The 18,557-nt window shown below is 38.9% G+C and overlaps 1 protein-coding gene across 2 annotated transcripts; it reads right to left on the reverse strand.

Moving 5' to 3' along the window:
• Nucleotides 1-126: 126 nt before the first annotated feature.
• On the reverse strand, nucleotides 127-14,579 carry NMU (neuromedin U). 2 transcript variants are annotated; one of them, XM_005149161.3, is made up of 10 exons: nucleotides 14,345-14,579; nucleotides 10,914-10,972; nucleotides 7,056-7,103; nucleotides 6,900-6,959; nucleotides 6,318-6,347; nucleotides 6,161-6,211; nucleotides 4,065-4,139; nucleotides 2,366-2,419; nucleotides 1,012-1,051; nucleotides 127-452 (listed from the first exon to the last, which is right to left on the reverse strand). In XM_005149161.3, exons 1-9 carry the CDS (start codon nucleotides 14,529-14,531, stop codon nucleotides 1,016-1,018), a joined length of 600 nt encoding a protein of 199 aa, XP_005149218.1. In that variant the 5' UTR covers nucleotides 14,532-14,579; the 3' UTR covers nucleotides 127-452; nucleotides 1,012-1,015. The 2 variants fall into 2 exon arrangements, with proteins under 2 accessions (XP_005149218.1, XP_030904838.1); XM_031048978.2 differs by lacking the exon at nucleotides 6,161-6,211.
• Nucleotides 14,580-18,557: the final 3,978 nt, after the last annotated feature.

Genomic DNA, 18,557 nt, shown 5'->3' on the forward strand with positions numbered 1-18,557 from the left:
TTGTGAAAACCAAACCACACCTTCCGTTTGGCTCGCCTAGATAAGATGTGATTTTAAAGACTGCACATATCACAATATATGTATACAAAACATATGATAGTCTACACTGCAAACGTTCTCATTAAAACAACTGAGTGCCTTTATTTAAAAGGGCAAATAAATGTATGTAACAGTAGTGTTAAAGGCAATGTCTATCGCATGCACACATTGATTTTACAGTTACATTACACACAGTCGGAAACATCACAACGCTAGCAAGCAATAATTTTTATATGCTTTTAGTCCAATCAAAAACATAAAGACACATTTGAATCCTTAACAGAATCTGGTTTAAGAACATTTACATTCTAGTGACTTTGTATATTACTAACAAATAATTTCTATAAGGAAAACAATATGTCCATGTACTCAGCATTCCTGCAGCATTAGTTCTAGGTCAGGAATCTAAAATCCTGAAAAATAAGAAAAAGCATTAGCTGTTGGTATAATGATAAATACCCAAATTATGATAGAGCTATAAAATGTGTTAGGAAACAGAACATTATAATATTAGCACACTTTTTCAATATCTCTCCAAATAGTTCAATGCTTTTAAATTAAATTCCGAAGTCTGGACTTAGTTTCAGTGTGATTTTTTCTGTGTAAGATTACCCCCAGTGTGTCAGTTTACTTCTCAGTATGTATTTGATAGGTAGTCAAGTCAGTTCTTCTTGGCATATACTTATCATCATTGCTAAATTTTCAAACTGTTTTCAAATCTGGGATATTTTCCATTTATTGCTGCCTGAAACACCCGTGTTCTCTGTTCTAGGAACTGAGTACCTACAGCTTCTACTCACTTCATCCAAAGATACGTTAATTTAGCACATCTGGGAGAAGTTTGTCTGTGGAAATCTGGCTACACAATCAAAGGCTCTCTGAGACTGCTTCTCAACACAAATATTGTGGCCTATTTGTATAAAAATAAACTCATTTAAATGTAGATCATGATTAAGAATATTAAATAAATACCTCCTTAGCGAAAATCCACTGATCTCCTTCCATTGCGTGGCTGAAAGAAAAATATCCAGTAAGTGCTGTGTTAAACTGAATGGATTCAACAAGAAAGCCCCAAACAACTTAGTGTGTATAGAAACTGTTAAACTTCTCAGTTCTGTTAGCATGATCATCATTAAATATAAACCTGAGACCAGTTATTGTTTAATGTATATCCTCCTCTGGAGAAGAATTAGACAGTAAAATTCTTTGTGTATAGACTGAAGAATGAATTATGACCATCTTGCATGATTTTATAAGGGGGAGAAAGCCACAAGAAGGCACTCTAAGAGACCATTATCCCTCATTATTTTTTTCATTTTCTTAAAATGTGCTTTCAGATTGTTGTTAATTGCAACAAACACTTATAATGCAATAACAAACAAATATATGTCACTCTCAATGATTTTATTTTTAGACCGTGTTCATTAACAAAGGCAAAGAATTTCTCCCTTTTCACCATGGTTATTCTCAGAAATATTTTCCACTACTGAGGGAGTAGATACAATTTCTACTAAAGCTGCTAAAAAATGCCTTTCTGAGTTTAATGAGGATATTACCTGTAACTTTGGCCTGTCATAAGAACTGCAAAGGTCCAAGCCTGATACATAAAAAATGTAACTATACAAACTTGCCCTCTTTTTATTAGAATCATAGAATCATAGAATCATTTAGGTTGGAAAAGCCACTTCATTATATAAAGCCATTAGCCACATTCTTATTTAAATAGAAAAAAGTATTAACTGAATTCAAGAGAGTTATTATTAGGTCTTATTATTATTATTATTATTTGCCATTTTTACCTTACTCAGTATTTCTAAAATGGAGTAAAAGGGTTCTATGGCATAAAAGATGAACAGGTAGTTTCATACTCTTGAGAATTTTGTATTTAGCTTCTAACCATACTGGTCAAAACACTAGGAAAACGGGAGACACAGGCTTAGTAGCTCTTGATTGTGTAAGCATGGCATTGTTTTTATATCACATGCAAATGTACTGTATTGAGCAAACCTTTAGAGGGATTATCCAATATGCTGTATTTTCTAGAGCTTTCTCTGAGAATTATATACATAATGACCAATGACTTATTAAGGTATAGCATGGTATTGTTTATACACAAACATAAAGATATGTACAAAAAAATCCTGCTATGCCTTTATTATAATCCAAGAAAATGTCTTGAGCAGATCTTGTGTGGTCCTGTATGGTGGGATGCTGTAACTGAACAGAATACCCTCAGTCACAGCAGTTCTTACTGTAATTCATTGGTTTCTGTACATTTTGGTTTCTAATGCTTAGCACAAGATTTAAAAAGTCAAACAAACCATACCCTGTAGAAAAAGTATCCTCTGCTTTGAAACCCTCCAGGTCCATGAAGTTCTTCCTGGAATAAAAGTATTTAAATCATGTCTATCTACTCTTCTAAATTGATACATATAGAGAGGTTATTTATGTACATACTTAAAGTATTTCCTCAGTACTATTATACAGTCTTGCCCCTTAAGACATGCTTTATGTGTATTGTTCCATGTCAGTAACATGTCATGTAGAAATAGCAGAAACCATATGAATGAGGGCCAGAACCCACCTCAAGTTTTGACTTGGTTCATATTGCTTTTGAATGTACCAGCAACAATGAGCAGCCTTTGCCTTCTACTTCCCAGGTTTCACTACCCAGAAACAACCAGAGTGCCTTCAGGGGAGAGGAGTCTCTATGGACAAAATGGAGCTGGTCTTCGAGCCTCGCAGAAGGACAATGCGAAGCTTAAATATCAGAAATACTTGGGCTCTTCCCAAGAATGAGACCCCAGACTGCTCCCAGAGGTGTGTCAGGATCATGCTTTGAATTTTAACTTCAGTTCACCAAGTATACCACAACACTCAGGTTCTTTGCTGTGCGTAAAACATCTGTATGATTTTTACTTATATTGTCCATGTCATTCTAGCCTTACCTGGCTCTGAAATACCCATCTCAGATCCACTCAGTATTATAGGTTTTTTTGTATTTCAAAAGGATAAAAAATTGTCCACTGAGTCTTGTACATTGCCATTGGAGTGTCTTATGGCAGGTGTATTTCTGTATTTTTCTACTTTTTCTATTCAATGTGTGAACAAAAATAAAAACAAACAAGCAAAAAATAGGCAGCTTTTGCCAGTTAAAGAAATTGATCTAAAACATAAAAGGAATCAAAAGTACAATTGCTAACATGGCCTTGTGATTTATGCTAATGTTATTCTCTGCTTATAGATACATAGAAATTTACCTAGTTTTCTTGTTTGATTTCGTGTCAGAAGGTTAGTATTAGAAAACAACTGAAGACAAAATCTGTCTTCATTGTAACACCTGCCTTCTAATCTTCCAAAGGATATAAAAAATAGTTGTAATGTATATGTATGTATGTGTTTACAGAAACATATGTATTTCTGAAGAAGTATGGTTATTTAAAGCTCTAATTTAATGCCTCCCCTCTGGAAGTTCCGTGTCTTAGACTGACTTGCCAACAAAATGTGTCTTAATCTGCACTTTAAATTAAACAGTAAAATTGCTTATAGATTAGTTGGAAATGCTTAGAGCTATAGGCCACAAATAATATATATTTAAGGAGTAGATAGTATTTGAATTCCAAACAGAAAGGGAGAGAGGGGAGGTATGGAAGAGCCCCCTAGAAAATATAACTTCAGGGCAATATATTTGTATATGTAAGATTTGCAAATATAAAATTTAAAAGTCTTTATAAAATGACTAAGAGATCCATTTTGACACATAGACTAGTTGCAGAGCACAGAGCCTATGTTAAGGGTATATTACTTCAGCAGTTTTTGGTTTAAAATGGTAAATATCAGGAGGATTATTTTTCACTAGTTAAAGAATAGAAGACCCTCATGTTTCTAATGAAAATATACCAGAGTTATGTTAAATAGTGAAAATTAAAAAGTTAGGAGTAGAAAGGTCTACAAGGACATTTTTAGAAGAGGCAATGAACCACAAAGTGTGAGAATGCAAGTATACAGAGTTTAAGATTACATACGTCTAGTTTGTATCTCTTCAGTCTTCTCTCATTAAGCTGGGGAACGAGTTGCAGTAAAGGATGCAGGACAGAAGACTGAGAGGACATGAATACAGACACATGAGCAACAGTGAAATTCAGACCTTATGATGCGAAAAAAAAGTCTCTTTCCGCAGTATTGGCTCATGGACCAAACATGCACCAAAAAAAAGGGTTGAAGATGTTAATTGAGAAACTTATCTTTTTAACATTCTGACTTGACAACAAACAGGTACCAGCATTTATATTTACATTACGAATGTGACTCAGAATGATGGAGGGTAAAGCTGTGTCCTCACCTTTACTCATTACAAGTTCAGAACTGCTTACAGGCTTCTTGCCCAGACAATTGCAACTATTCAGAGTTTGATCAGCCTCTGTGAGTCCAGAGAATATTTCCATACAGTAGTCCTGCTAAAAATTCTACAATTATCTACAATGGAATTTAGCAGCTCCAATCTCCAATGTACTGAAAAGTTCCTCTTACTTCAAAATAACTTAAATCGTAGCACAAATAAGAATTATTTTTTTTTTGCTAGAAAACAACTTGCAGAAGGGATCCATTCTCAAGGAAAATTTGCAACCATGGCACTGGTCATTTTACCTAAAAGACAAGCTCCAATCATGAAATTCCTTGTTTTCTACAAGCCTTACAGACAGCCTGGTTAAGCACGGTGGCAGCCTAAGTGCCTCCCTGAGGAAACACAACCATGCAGGCTTGTGGGGAGAGGCCCACATTGAGAAATAAAGTAGAAAAACCTATTTTCTATTAATTATTTTAAAACTTCAACTCATGTAAATGTAACTTTAAAAATAATGATTGGTTTTATATAATACTTCTTAGAAAATACAACAGAGAATGACATGGAATAAGCAAAGTGTTAATGTACTTAATAGCTAAAATGACCTTGCCTACTTGGAGCAAATTTTTTGCTGTCTGCCTGAGGTAGGCAATGTGGCATCATAATATCTACAAAAGGTGAAGTCTGACATGAGTGGGGGAGTTAAAGGGCATCCCAGCTGGCTACTTGGGCTCTGTCTTGCAGTCTGTGGAAAGAGGCTAATAAGGCCAAGGAATGGTGGATCTCACCCAAGTTAGTATCTCTGGGAAGTGGGCTAGAAAACCAAACAGCTAAACCAGAAGTGAGAAAACAGTAATCTCTGGGGGCAGGCATGAGCAAAGGTATCCAGGATGGGGACGAAGGGTGATGCAGTAACCTCTTAAGCAGGAGCAGCAGCAGGAACAGCTCATTTCACTGTGCTCTAATTAGCATTAAAACCTCCAGAGCCTCTATCAAGAAAGCACTGGCCCCAGTGCTATCCAGCCCCCAGCACTACCAACAGTACCAGTTTCTAGGAAATACACTACATATTTCTGAAGAAACATAAAGAACAAGGCAAAAATGGACTTTAAAATACAAGACTGATAGTTAAGAAATGAAAAAACATGAAAATGTTTAACTTTCTCAAAATCCTATGGTGCACAGAAAAAACACAGAGGCACAGAAATAACAGATTATGTTAGCACTTTAAAAGCATGAATGGATCACATATTGGTTTATGAGAATATTTTTATAGCAACAATACTAGGCTATTTTTAAAATCATATTTTTCATTTAAAATACTGTTCAAAGCTTGAGTGAGACTTGAATACTATTTTGCCCAGTACATACCTATGACATGCCAAAACCCCATACAACTTAATTAGTAAAAAAAAAAAAAAAAGCTTTGTGAATTTTCTTGATATTTACGGTCATGTTCTCAGCTTCCATAGAACTGAATTGTTTCACTGAAAACATTATGTTCCAGCACCAGAAAAAAGCATTTGATCTTATTCTTAAATGTTGAAGCTACAAGATTAAGATGCAGTTGGGATTCCATGAATGTATTGGATGTTTTTCACACCTGTACAGTATTGATGATTTTCTCCCATGTTATTAAAGCACACTTTTTATCTCAAACATGAAACTCACAGTTCTGAGCTTGATATACAGTTGGAGAGACTACTGCAAAAAGGAATATTACCCTGGTTTTATGTACAATGCACATGTACTCACAGGAGGTGCTATGCCACTTACCATGATGTCTGAGTTGCCTGAGTCATGAGTCTTAGAATAATGAAATAAGAACTGTTCAAAAAAATTAGAAGTGGGGGTTTACTACAAAACAGGTCAAGGGTCTTATCATTTTCTTGACAATGTTAGTGTGACTGTAAACTATACATGGAAGTCTTACCCTTTTGGTGTTGTCTTTTTCATCTAAGCCCTGTGGAATAAGAATCAGTAGAGAGGCTTTAATTTGTTGGGAAAACAAGAAAAAAAGAAGGAAAAAAAAACCCAGAAAGAAAGCAATGGACAATTTTGACTGCATTATAAATTTTTCAGTACTGGGCTGGAAGATCAGCCTTCCTTGGCAGACATATTACATGTCTTTGCTTATCAATGTAACTACTCTTTTCAAACTCTGCAGAGAGCATTGATTACTCTATACTAGAACAGCAGATGGGATTAGCAGATGCTCATTTGTATATCCCTGGACTCTCCTAAACACATTTCTTTCTCCATTGAGAGCTCATAATTTTTATACTCTAGAGAAACAAAACCACCTAAAACCTTGTATATGACCTGGAGATTACTTTTCAGATATTGGAGTCTACCTGATATCTTTAATATCTGTTGGATTAAGACACATAGCATTTCACAATAATAATTGATAGCATTACTACCAGCACGGAATGACATTTCAGGTACTTGGGATTCAGAATTAGTTGTACGAATTAAGCTTCATAAATGCTAAGCAGACTTTCGTGTGTGTTACCTGTGGTTTCTGGAGAAATCCCATGATCAAGAAACAAAGTTCTTCCAGTGTACTGGACACCTAATGCAAAGAAAACATGAACTCAGGTGTCACACTTCCAATCCTACTGCATATAACAAACTATCAGAATAATGAAGTAACCTCTGTCTGACTTACCTGAGGCTGGGAATCTGGGGACAGGTAGGCAGAGCATGCATCATCTATCTGTAAAAGTTCACACAGTCCTTTTTTAAGAAGTCAGATTAATACAAACAAATGAGATATATATATTTTCAGAAAGAGTTCAGTGCAGCTAAAGGCATGGCAAGCTTGTCCACCATAAGGAATCCTTACAAGGTACATTCATGAAATATTTTATATTCAAGGGGCAAAGAAGGCCTCACCCACATAAAAAAAATGTGCACTTGCTTGATCTGAACAAACACATACGTGTTCTTTTTGATCTTACCTACCTCATGCCCCTGTTATTTTTAACCTTCTCAGACTAAGCCATATTTTAAATTACGTTTTTAAGCATTTGGGGTATGGACTATGTGCTTAAATCTTTTCTGTGGTATCTTTGAATTATACAAAACTGCAAAGAAAATGACAAAACTAAAACAAGCAGTCTGAAAACACAAGTCTTCCAATTGGATTCCAGCATTCCTGCAGTTGTATGATACGCGTGTCTTGAATGATAAGATGTGCCAGTACGTCTTATGTATGCCAGTCAATTTCTGTGAGTCACCAAGCAGGCAATATCTGAGGTTTGCACTGATTTCCCTTGGCAAATGAGGAGCCTTACAAGGCTGTGTTTAAAAGATGTGGTTCCCAAATCACAGTACTAGTAAGAGAGATTCGATATATTTCAAGGCATCTTAACTCAGAGAGCACTGTGTGAGAAGTCATTGCTGATGCACTTAGAATGTAATGTGACACACCTAGACAAAAAACCTAAATCAAATAAATGCACAAACCAACCAAAATGCCCAACTCCCATTTCATCTGGATCAAAACAAATGTTCCTTTAGCTCTACATCCTGTCTCCAAAAATGGCCAAATGTCAACACGCAGGGAAGAGCCTAAGAAAAGACCAGTGGCTGAGTAAACCCCATGCTATGCAGCCATTAGCAATCTGCAATGCAAGCACTTTGAGTTGAAACTAGGTCTTTTTAATATAGCTCAGTGAATTTCTGTGCTGTGAATGTGACCAATCTCTCTCTGAACCACTGTGAGCTTTCAGCATCTACAATGCCCTGTGGCCAGGATTTCCTAAACACTGCATGAAATAACCACTTGTTTGTCTTGATCAGTCTTTTCAAAGTGACTTTCATTCAGTGTTAGCATGATCTCACCTTGGCAGTGTAGTGAATAAGCAATTCCTATCCATCCTCTCTCTTCTATTCATAACCTTGTATAGACAAACAATCACATCCTCCTTCTGTTGTCTCTTTTCCAGGATGAAAGGATCTCATAATATTGAATCACTTTTAGTGGAGTTATTACTTGAGAAAGGAGAAGAACTGGACTAAAGGGTATTTGAATTCATGGAAGTAATATTACCAATGCTGGGGAAAAAAAGTCTCCAGTACTCCAACTAAAATTGCACAGTTTAATAATAATGAAAAAAAAAAAAAAAAGCAGTTTAACTTTTAATTTTGTAACCTTAAAACTGTATCAATAACAACCTCAATTGCTATGTACTATTGTTTTCCATTAAATATTTGATACTGTTAGTCCAGATGCCAAAAAGCTTTGCCAATCATCTTGTTCACAACACTGCATAAAAAAATGTGGAGGTTTTAAAATACAAAGTAGGCACTACACTAGGTCTTATGACTTTGTTATAGGTAAAAGGCCATAAACAGCACTCTTTAGCAATCAAAACATTAAATGAAAAAACCAAGAAACAAGTAGTGCATATCTGAGTAGTTCAAGACAAGAGATGATTCATTTCTCTAGAGGCAATCTGCAAGAAAACATTAGCAGAGATAGTGGGAAAGCTAATAGCTCACAGAATTCCCCTTTCAAGTAGTTTTTGCTGGTAACACATCCTCCCTGTTCTCTTTTCATCCTGTATTTGTCTCTGGGTATATTAGTTCAGCTTCGCTACTTTTGGAGTAAGAAAATGCAGAGGGAGAAATCAGCAGTAAAAGAGATAAATGAGCTGAATGTATTTTTGTAGTAATTTTGGAAGCCTACATTAAAAAATGCTGCTTCTTCTTGGTTTGGGATTTTCATTTGTTTGGGGTTTATTGGATTATCTATTAGGTTTGTAGTTGAAGTTGGCTCTTAAGAGAACTACCATAATTCTGTAGGAGGGCAAGCCAGAGACTGCTTCATGCTCGACACAATGCAAGGCAAAACCTGCATGGACAAAACAAGGGCTGAGGAAAAGCCACCATTTCTGTTAATTCCTTAAATATATATATATATATAAATGTAATAATTTTTATGGACCTTTTTGCTTCTTTGTAATTTTCTCTCCCAAAATGTTTCTTTCAGAAACATGGCCTGGGAAGCACCTGAGTTGTTTGGGGTTGGTTAAATAACAAAGAAACAAAACCGTATGAGAGACAAGTGAAGGAACACAATACTTAGTTACAAAGTTCCCATATTTATAAACTCAGAGTCATTCCTGAAAAAAAAAAATAGGTTCAGTTAGAGGCAGGGTTTCTCTGGGATGATCCACTAGTAAAGTAACAAACAGGGAATAACTGACTTTCACTCCTAGAAACTCTGGTGAACTGGTATGTTTCCATAATCAGGTTAATTTAGGGTATATAGCTATGCATCTAATTCTCTTTCCTTAGAGCCTCTCCAGTCCTTCATTATTCTTGCTACAATAGTTAATTTTATATTGCTTGTATTACGTAATTTGACACAGAATTTAGAATCTAATGCGTACATTTTCATTCACTGAAATCAGCAGGAACTTTGCCTTGTTTCCAGTCACCATCAGGAAAAATCCTGTGTTACAATTAGTAAATCTTGGCAATAAATGCACAAATGTATAAGACAGCATTTTTAATCTGGAATGTATGTAACTCATTTACAAAAAACCCTTTTAGCTATCAGGATCTTACTTCCTAAGAGACCAGTTTTTCCCAGAAGATAAATATCACCAAGGCTCATTCAAGTGCCAGTCAAGAAATGCATTCATTTTTGAGTCAATACCTTCAGCATGAACTAAGGGGAGCTTCAGGACAGTAAAGGAAGTGTCTCCTGTAACGGCCACAATAGGAAGAAATTTACTCTCTGCATCTGTAACCCTGGTGAGTCACTTGCTTTTCAATGCTGCCAGGAGCTACAAAATCAAATGTCAACAGAATACTTGAAAGTTACAGCAATGCCAGGACACGTGAACTGAAGGCTAAACCCTCTCTACATGTTATACCCTCCATGCTCCATCAGTTCCAAAAGGGCAGGGAAGAGCCCATGTTAACACACTTCACATTCTAGGGTCAGAACAAATGTTCATTTCAAAGATGAGAGTGGAAGTCATGACAGCAATTGTAGCAAAATGCTAAGGGGACTAAACGACACTGTATATTATCCTTTAGCTAGTAAACTGAGAGGCTAAGACAGAATAAAATAGTGTCCCAGCCCTGTGTGCAGAACAGAAGCAGCAAGAGGTAAGACTGAATGAGCTGACACAATTCCTGTGTACTGTGTACAGATGATAAAACCACTGAATGGGACACTTGTGCTGCTTCCAGGGATGGTGACTGCCTGATCATCGACAGTTGAATGACAGCTGTTACCAAACGTAGCTCTCCATTAGGCCAAGACAGTCTTTTGCCAGAATAACATCTCAACACCCAGCCTCAACATCCTCCTGGAACAATTGTTCAGAAAATCTGGGAAATAAGTTGTTCCACCTCTTCACTGATGTCAGGATAGGAGATGTAGAGGAGACGCAGGGCTGGGAAGGAGCAGCATCTGAACTCCGTGCAAGAGTAATACTGGAGGGTGGAGATAGCAAGGATGTGCACAGAAAAAAGTAGGAGTACCCCCGTAGCAGATGATGCTTACCTCTTTCCACAGCTGCAAATCCTCATCTGCATTAAGTGCTTGGGATGGCATTGGTGCACCTAGAAACACAAATCATGCTTAGCAGTGCTGTACAGCAAAGGTCGTTTGCCTAAGTATCCCATGTCACTGATTTAAATAAAAACTCTGAACGCAATATGATACCTCGCACACTTACTAAATGTGAAGTCTGAGAACTGTGTGGTGGGGTTTGTCCAGTAGTTTCTGCCTGCTCTGCATTAGATACACAGCAGGAGGTTTCTTCACAGGTTCACAGCAGATACAGATGCTCACATCTTTTAGCAGTAAACAGTGTGGAAGTTACTCAGGTTTCACTGAGGGCCAGGCTAACATCAGCCCATTCTCAGTGATAACCAACAAGCAAGAACATTTGCATGGCAGCTCTTGAATGCTAAGGTCTGCTCAGGAAAACACAATCCAGCATCTACAACTTTGGGCATTCTGAGAACTCAACTCACCTCAACACACCCACTGGAAGCTGAGAAGCTGGATTCTACCTCTTGCTTTCTTGTATGTTATAATTAAAGGATTAAACATGAGCTATGTAATGTACACTTGCATGTGAATAATGCTTGTGACAAACATGATAGTTTTGGGAAGGTGATAGACAGCTCCTATGTAATCAACTTTGTTTTCTCTGTTTGGCGTATGTGGTGTGGAAAGGATCAGTCCCTTAGAAGATTAAATATGTGATTGATTGATTAATGCTGCAGTGATGCCATGCTTGGCTTGGGGGCAGCTCCTTTCTCCAGCTCTGCCACCCAAGCTGCAGACCTGGAAGTCACTGTCTTTGGGTCACTTCCAGTTCAGTACCCAGAATATTCACCTTTCCACATTGTTATTCTGTCTGGCAGTCTATTTCTAACAGCAATATCTGATTTCATAAAACACAGAAATGAGCATCACTGCATTGTAATTATGCTAAACATCCTACAAGCATATCAGTGAGGGGATGTGTTGTAACTCACCTATGAGGGAGACTGGTGCTGGAGAGCGATGGTGCTTTATCTGTACAGTCCTAGCACTGCAGGAAACCTTGCAAAGTAATCTAACTCCCTGCCCAAAGTTGCTGCCCATGAGCCATGCCTAACCAATTTATACACTGACTTCAAATTAACAGCGATTTTATAACCTCCCAGTCTATAATGAACTGTGGTCACATATTTTTTTTTCAAAGAATTGAACCAAATGAAACAAAAAGAGGAGAAGGTAGACTGAGCTAGTACGGCTGCATGAGCAGGGTATGAATGCCTATCATCCCCATTTGTTTTACATGGACCACTAATAACAATAATTACAACACTGTTTAGTTCTAGGCATGAAGGTGTGGATTTCAAAGCCACATTTGGGTACTGACACAGACTTCAGGCGATTAATTAGTCTGGAGGTTTGATTTCCCCAGAGAAAAATTAAAGGGACTCTTAATCTTATGCTGTGTAGAAGTGGGATATGTTTGAAATCCTTGAGATGTTCACATAACAAGAAAATGGCCTTCCAGTGAAAAAATCACTTTATTTGATGTTTATTTTAGTTTAAAGAAAAAAAAAACAACAAATCCAAGGTGTTCTTTGTTGCCTATTCTTAAATTAGTGTATTCAAATTGGAGTATTGTCTGGGACTGGTATCCTGGTTGCAAAGAGCAGAACTGGGCAACACTTCAAATTAACACACCTTCCCCCTTAAACCTTTACCTGACTGCCTCTGAGCACTGCTGCTGCTATTGCCTGGTTCCCAAGGCTTTCCAGGGGGAGCAGGAAAATCCAATAACCTGTGAAACTTAGGGCAGCTGGCAAGAAAGCCTGAATATTACCACTTGCTTTTTTTTGTTGTTGTTGTTTTCTTCTTTTTATTTGGAGCATAAACTTTTATACAGAGGAGAAGCAATTATTTCACTAGCTCCGAAGTTTGCTTAGCCCTTCTCCACTTCCTCACAAAACTCTTACTTCATGTACAGTCCTGTCTGTTTTGTGCTCACTCCAATGTCCCTCCATCACCCCATCCAGAACAGTGCTGCTGTCCCTACAGGATATCCTTCATTTACACACATACACAACAGCACACACAAGGAAACAGTTAACACTTAGTTATTTTGTAATATACACAAAATAACCATAGGAAGAGAAGAAAAATAAAAAAAATAAATAGAAAGAACTAGTGCTACTGAGGAAAGCAATCCCATTCAAAACAAACCTGAAGGAGGAAATCCTAAAAAACTGACAAGTCCATGACACATTTGTTCTCTTATCCTTCAATTCTGCCAACTTCTAAAAACTCAATTTCTTCCAAAGCAGCAGAATGCCAGATGCACAGTTTCAGTGGCTTTTCAACCTGGGATTTACTTCTTGTATCTTCTCTCCACTGCTTACCCTACACACGCTCCTGGCAATCATTCCTATAATATCAATGATGAAATATTGTGTGCCATTGCCTTTCCTTGCTCTCCTTTTCCTTCCCTTCCCTCACATCTTCAGAATTTGTTCCTAACAGAATGTTTTGAGCAACCTGGTCTAGTGTGAGGTGTCCCTCCCATGGCAGGGGTTTGGAACTGGATGAGCTTTAAGATCACTTCCAACACAACCCCCCCTGTGATTCTATTTTTATTTAGATTTCTTTGATTCTTGATATTAAACAGAAGAAGAAAAAATAAAAAACAAACCAAACAACAAGAAACGAACAAACAAAACCAAATAAGGAAATCTGAGCAAAAACTCCTGATGAAAGCAACTCACACACATACAATAGAAACAAAACAGAAATACTCTTTGCATGGCAATTTATTTTGTAATGCTGCTTCACAGGGTGTAAGTAGTTAATCTATCTGGAGTGGGAATACAGAACAGAAAAGAGAGCATGTTTTGCTAAAAAGCCCATTAGTGGTGCTCATTTTACAAGCACTCCCTGCTACAAGATAGCAGCTTTCAGACTTAAGACAACATTTCAATTTAAAACAAGATAATCAAGTGCTAAAGCACCTCAGCCTAAAGCACCTCAGCAGCTCTGTCCTTTCCCATTTAACCCCACCACCAGGAATTCCTCATGCAATAATTATTGCTTCAAGCTGGACTAGGTGGCTTCCAAAGGATGCTAAATATTCCTACAATTGTGATGCATCTCGTTTCTCTTAGCTTTTAAATCAGAGTAAACCATATTTGAAATGAAAGCGCTGTTAACAAAAGCCACTTCCTCAAGTTGCTGGGGTAAAGTTTTGCCGGGACAGGGTAATCCTACCGGGATACATGAAGAACCACCCTCCGAAACCGTGCCCAGCCGCTGCCTACCTCCCAGCCCCGCAGCCGACCCCAGCATGGGAGGCGGCGGCTCGCTGGCAAGACCGGCAGGCTGCTGGGTCACCCCCCAAAACCATTAACAGAGCTGGCAGTGCAGGAAGCGGTTGCGAGGGGGATGCTCCTCACCTTTGCAAGCAGACATCGAGGCGGCGAGGAGGAGGAGGAGCAGCTGTGCGCCGTCCCCTGTCTTCCTCAGGCCGCGCCGAGAGAGGGCTGCGAGCGGCTGCTGCTGATGGTGGTGGTGGAGATGTCCCATGGCTTGCGTGGTTCGTGTCCCCGTCACTGCCTCCCTGCGAGCCGCTTCTCTGGGCATGGTCTCTCTCCCGGCCAGTTTTTAAACCTCCTGACACGTAGACGAGCATCAGCCTTACAAGCGGCGCGTCAGCAGCGCTGCCCGCCCTGCCCGCTGCCCTGCTCTACCCTCCCGCCCGCCTGCCTGCCGCCCAGCCGCTCCTGCCTGTCCGTCCTGCCCGCTGCCCTGCCTGCCTTCTCCCCCGCGGCCAGAGCCGCCACCTCCTCCGTTCGGCCGCTGGAGACTCAGCCCTGCTCCTGCCACCTTCCCGGGGAGCAGATCCACTTGTAAACCTTGCTGGGGCGGTGGGTGCCGCCTCTTGGGATCAAGGTGAGAGGCTTGGCAGGCTCCAAGCTCGTCCTCAAACCCCTCTCTAAGAAAAATCCATGCTTGAAAATACACGTGTGGAACACCCTGAGCCATGAAAGCAGCAATGATGGCTGGCACAAGAGGTGCTGCTTCTCTCTTGCTGTGGTCGGTGGTTCAGTGATGAAATGCCGGTGGCAGAGGGGAGCGTTCAGGCGCTGTCCCAGCCCAGTATGGAGGGGAGAAGAGGCATGATTTAAAATGGGGATATGTCACACAGATTTCCCCCAACTAGTGAACCTGGCAGTAAAAACTCAAGGTGCTTGCATGCGGGAGAAGACATCAGTGGCTGGGCTGTAGGATGTGTCCTGTCTGCCAAATTATGTTTTCTGAAAGAATCCCTGCTGCACAGATGTCACTGATTCCTGACTTTCCGTGTGCCTTAAACACACACAAAATGCCACACTATAAAAATGAACTCAGAAATATGGTGATATTTGGTGATTAAAATCCCAGTACCGTGTTTAGCAAAGCATTGTACTTGAGATACAGCTGTGCACCTTGTTCCTGGGTGTTATTTATGCCTGTAGATAGCTAAAGCAACTAAATTGTAAGACGTTCAAGAGCATACAGACCCCAAAACTGTAAGGACTCTTAGGCAGCTTGGTCCAGCCACTCGAGAAACACAGCAAGCCCTGATTTACCAGACCTGCTACCTAAGTCTGCCAGTGCCTCTGCTGCCTGAGCCAACAGATCCCAGTCCCAGTGGGATGATGGGCTGGTGCTGCCCTGGTACTCACACCCAGCCCAGCGTCAGGACCTGGCTCTCTCCAAAGGCACTTGTCTGACTGCTTCTGCTCCCTCACCATTTGCTCCAGGAAGATCCTGCCCAGCTGAGGTGCTGCTCCAACGCTGAGACGCATTTCAGGGCAGCATCTCCCAATTTACAGTCTATGATTTGTTTTCTCTTCTTTATCCATTCACTCCTATTTTTGTTGCTTGGTTGGTTTTTTCCTGACTTTGAAAGGAAATGTTACAGTGGCACAATATTACACTGTTATTTTCCAAAACAATGTGCAGTTCTTTTTGGCCATTTCAGTGGGTTTTGACTGGGGGGTGAATGTGGGTTGTTCAGTAAAGTTGCCTGACAAGAGCAGGGGCTGTTGCTAACAAAGAATAACTTGTATTTATAGCTATAGCATTGCTGTCTGTTCTTTGCCTTTACCCTTATCAATTGTATATTCCGCAAGTTGTGCTTTGCCACTCTCAACACTTTGACAGGCCATCAATTTTGAAAGCTTTGCTAAGCAACATACTAAGATTGAACGGTACTGAGTGTTTTAAGAATAGTCAAAAAAAGATGCATCTTGAATTAAACTTTATTTTCAGCTAAAAGAATTCTGATTAGCCCAGGAATTGCATTTTTGTTTTTCACATATTAAAAGAGATTTTGAAGTTGATGAGAAACTTTCCAGGTAGGAAAATTCTGGTCTTCCATTTACCAGGGCAAAAAACCTGCCATTTAGTCCTTCTCTCTATGTTTGGACTTGTATTGTTCCATAATATTTCATGTAAAACCTGAATTTTGTTTTCAGCAGATTCCTGTTAATGTGCAAAAGCAGTAGCCCCTAAAATTACAAACTTATTTGCAGTGTGAGTTACACTGTCGGAATCCTGGCCGGCTACAGTCTTCCAGTACTTCCAACCTAGAATGAGCTGCATGTCATTTCAGACTATGCCTTTTTAATAGTGTAGTTTTGCATTTTTGATATATGGGCAAGGTAAACTGATTTTGTCATAACTGTAATCCTCCCAGTCATATACTAGAAGAAACTATGTAACTTTTAACAGCAGTGTGTATTTGCACTAATCCCAAACTCAAGTTTATACAAAAACAATTTTTCTATTGAAATCTGTGCAATTTTTGACAGAGCAAGTTTCCCAATCTTGAATCTCAGTTTATAGGAGGTTTACATAACTTGTGATGGTCACCTTTACATAAAGAACTAGCTGAAATGCAAATGAGCATTCTTGTAAACTGGAGAAAAAAATACATCTTTCTCTATTGTATCTGTTTTTGTTTGGTTTAATTACTTGATGAAATTAATGTTACACTATCACAGGAACAAAACACATCCTCATTAAACGAATAGCTTGGAGAATGTTTTGGATGCTGTAATTAGCTTCTTTTAAATATTTATGTTCCTCCTAATGTTGCTTGAATAAACGTTAATTATGGTTAGTGGAAAGGAAATCAAACAGCTGATTATGTGGAAACATCATCTTCTCCATCTTCAGCGCAGGCAAGGTCAGGAGGTACGTCACTGGATCCACCCACTGGCTGCATATACGCACATACAACCTATGAAGAGCTCAAAGCATACTGTTTTTTTCTACTGCTTTAATTTATTAAGAATTATGAGAAATCATTCCACCTGCATCTGAACTTAAGCACTAAGAGAGTTTTATATGTACTGCACTTTCTTCACCAGTACATTCCAGACTTACAGGAGAATGCTTGCAATGGGTCAGTGAGCGCAAGAATGCTGAAGTCTCTCAAAACTTCAACTGGATCCATGAATGTCTTCCCTCCTTCTGTGCTATGAACAAGTTGTGTACATGGATTTTGTTCTTACTTGTTTATGTTCTAGGGAATTAAATTGTGTGGAGGGAAGTCTCAATAATTAATGCCTGCTCAGATACTGCACTTCTTCAAGGTATTCTCTCCATCTATCATTGACTAATAATGTACAGGAGGTTGTATCAGAACAGAAAAAAGACCCATGAGTAAAAGTCACTGGAGACTCAATTCAAGATCAGCATCTCTGAATGGGCTTTTGTTACAGTGGTGACTTAACACAGAAAGATATTCACTCAGTAGAAACCTTCAGGGATATCTCCCTACAGATAGCAAGCAAACAGAAAACAAAACCAAACATTCCATAAAGCCATGACAGACCCTGTATTATCTCAGAATATTCTTTTTTTATATTAACCAAGATAATGCCTCAGCTCTTCCTTTATGAATAAATAAAATATAAATGACCTTAGGAGACTCTAATGAACTAGTGAGGGGAACTTGCCTGAACTACTGGAAGTGAGCACAGAAACACTAGGCCCTGGGCGAAGACTCCACTGGGGAATGGTGCTGGAACTGACTGCAGCAAATGTTCAGGGCTGTCTTCAGAAGTCCCAAAATGTTTTGTATGAACAGCTCTTATGTAAAAGAGAGATGGCTGAGCCCTTTAATGACCAAAGAAATTTGCTCAACAGACACCAGTGACCAAATTCAGCAAAAACCTTGTAATCATTCCAAAATGGTGGGCTGAACTTGGCTTACTCTGTATAGTGAGACTGAAGTCTCCTGGTCACAGACACACAGCATAGGCACAAACTGTAATTCCTCATTCTTTTAGTTTGCAACAAACCTTTAGAGGTAGAATAGGAAATCTCTGAGTTTCATATCTCCACTGTTTGTAGTCTCAGCAGAAAGATCCATGTTCTTACACGAAAAGTAGTACATGTGAAGAAAAATGCTGCAATAGGTGGTATACTAGCTACCATCACATAGAAATCAGAATCACATGGACACCAGCTCACTTCTCAGTGAAGTTAAAAAAGAGTGAAATAGAATGTTATGAATCATCAGGAGAGAAATATCATTACTACACTTAGAATTATAAAGATGTGGGGAAAAAAATAAACCCTCAAGATAAAACACTACTCAGCCTTTGCACAAGC

This window comes from Melopsittacus undulatus, chromosome 7 (assembly GCF_012275295.1).
Source record: "Melopsittacus undulatus isolate bMelUnd1 chromosome 7, bMelUnd1.mat.Z, whole genome shotgun sequence".
In the NCBI taxonomy this organism is placed as follows: Eukaryota; Metazoa; Chordata; class Aves; order Psittaciformes; family Psittaculidae; genus Melopsittacus; species Melopsittacus undulatus.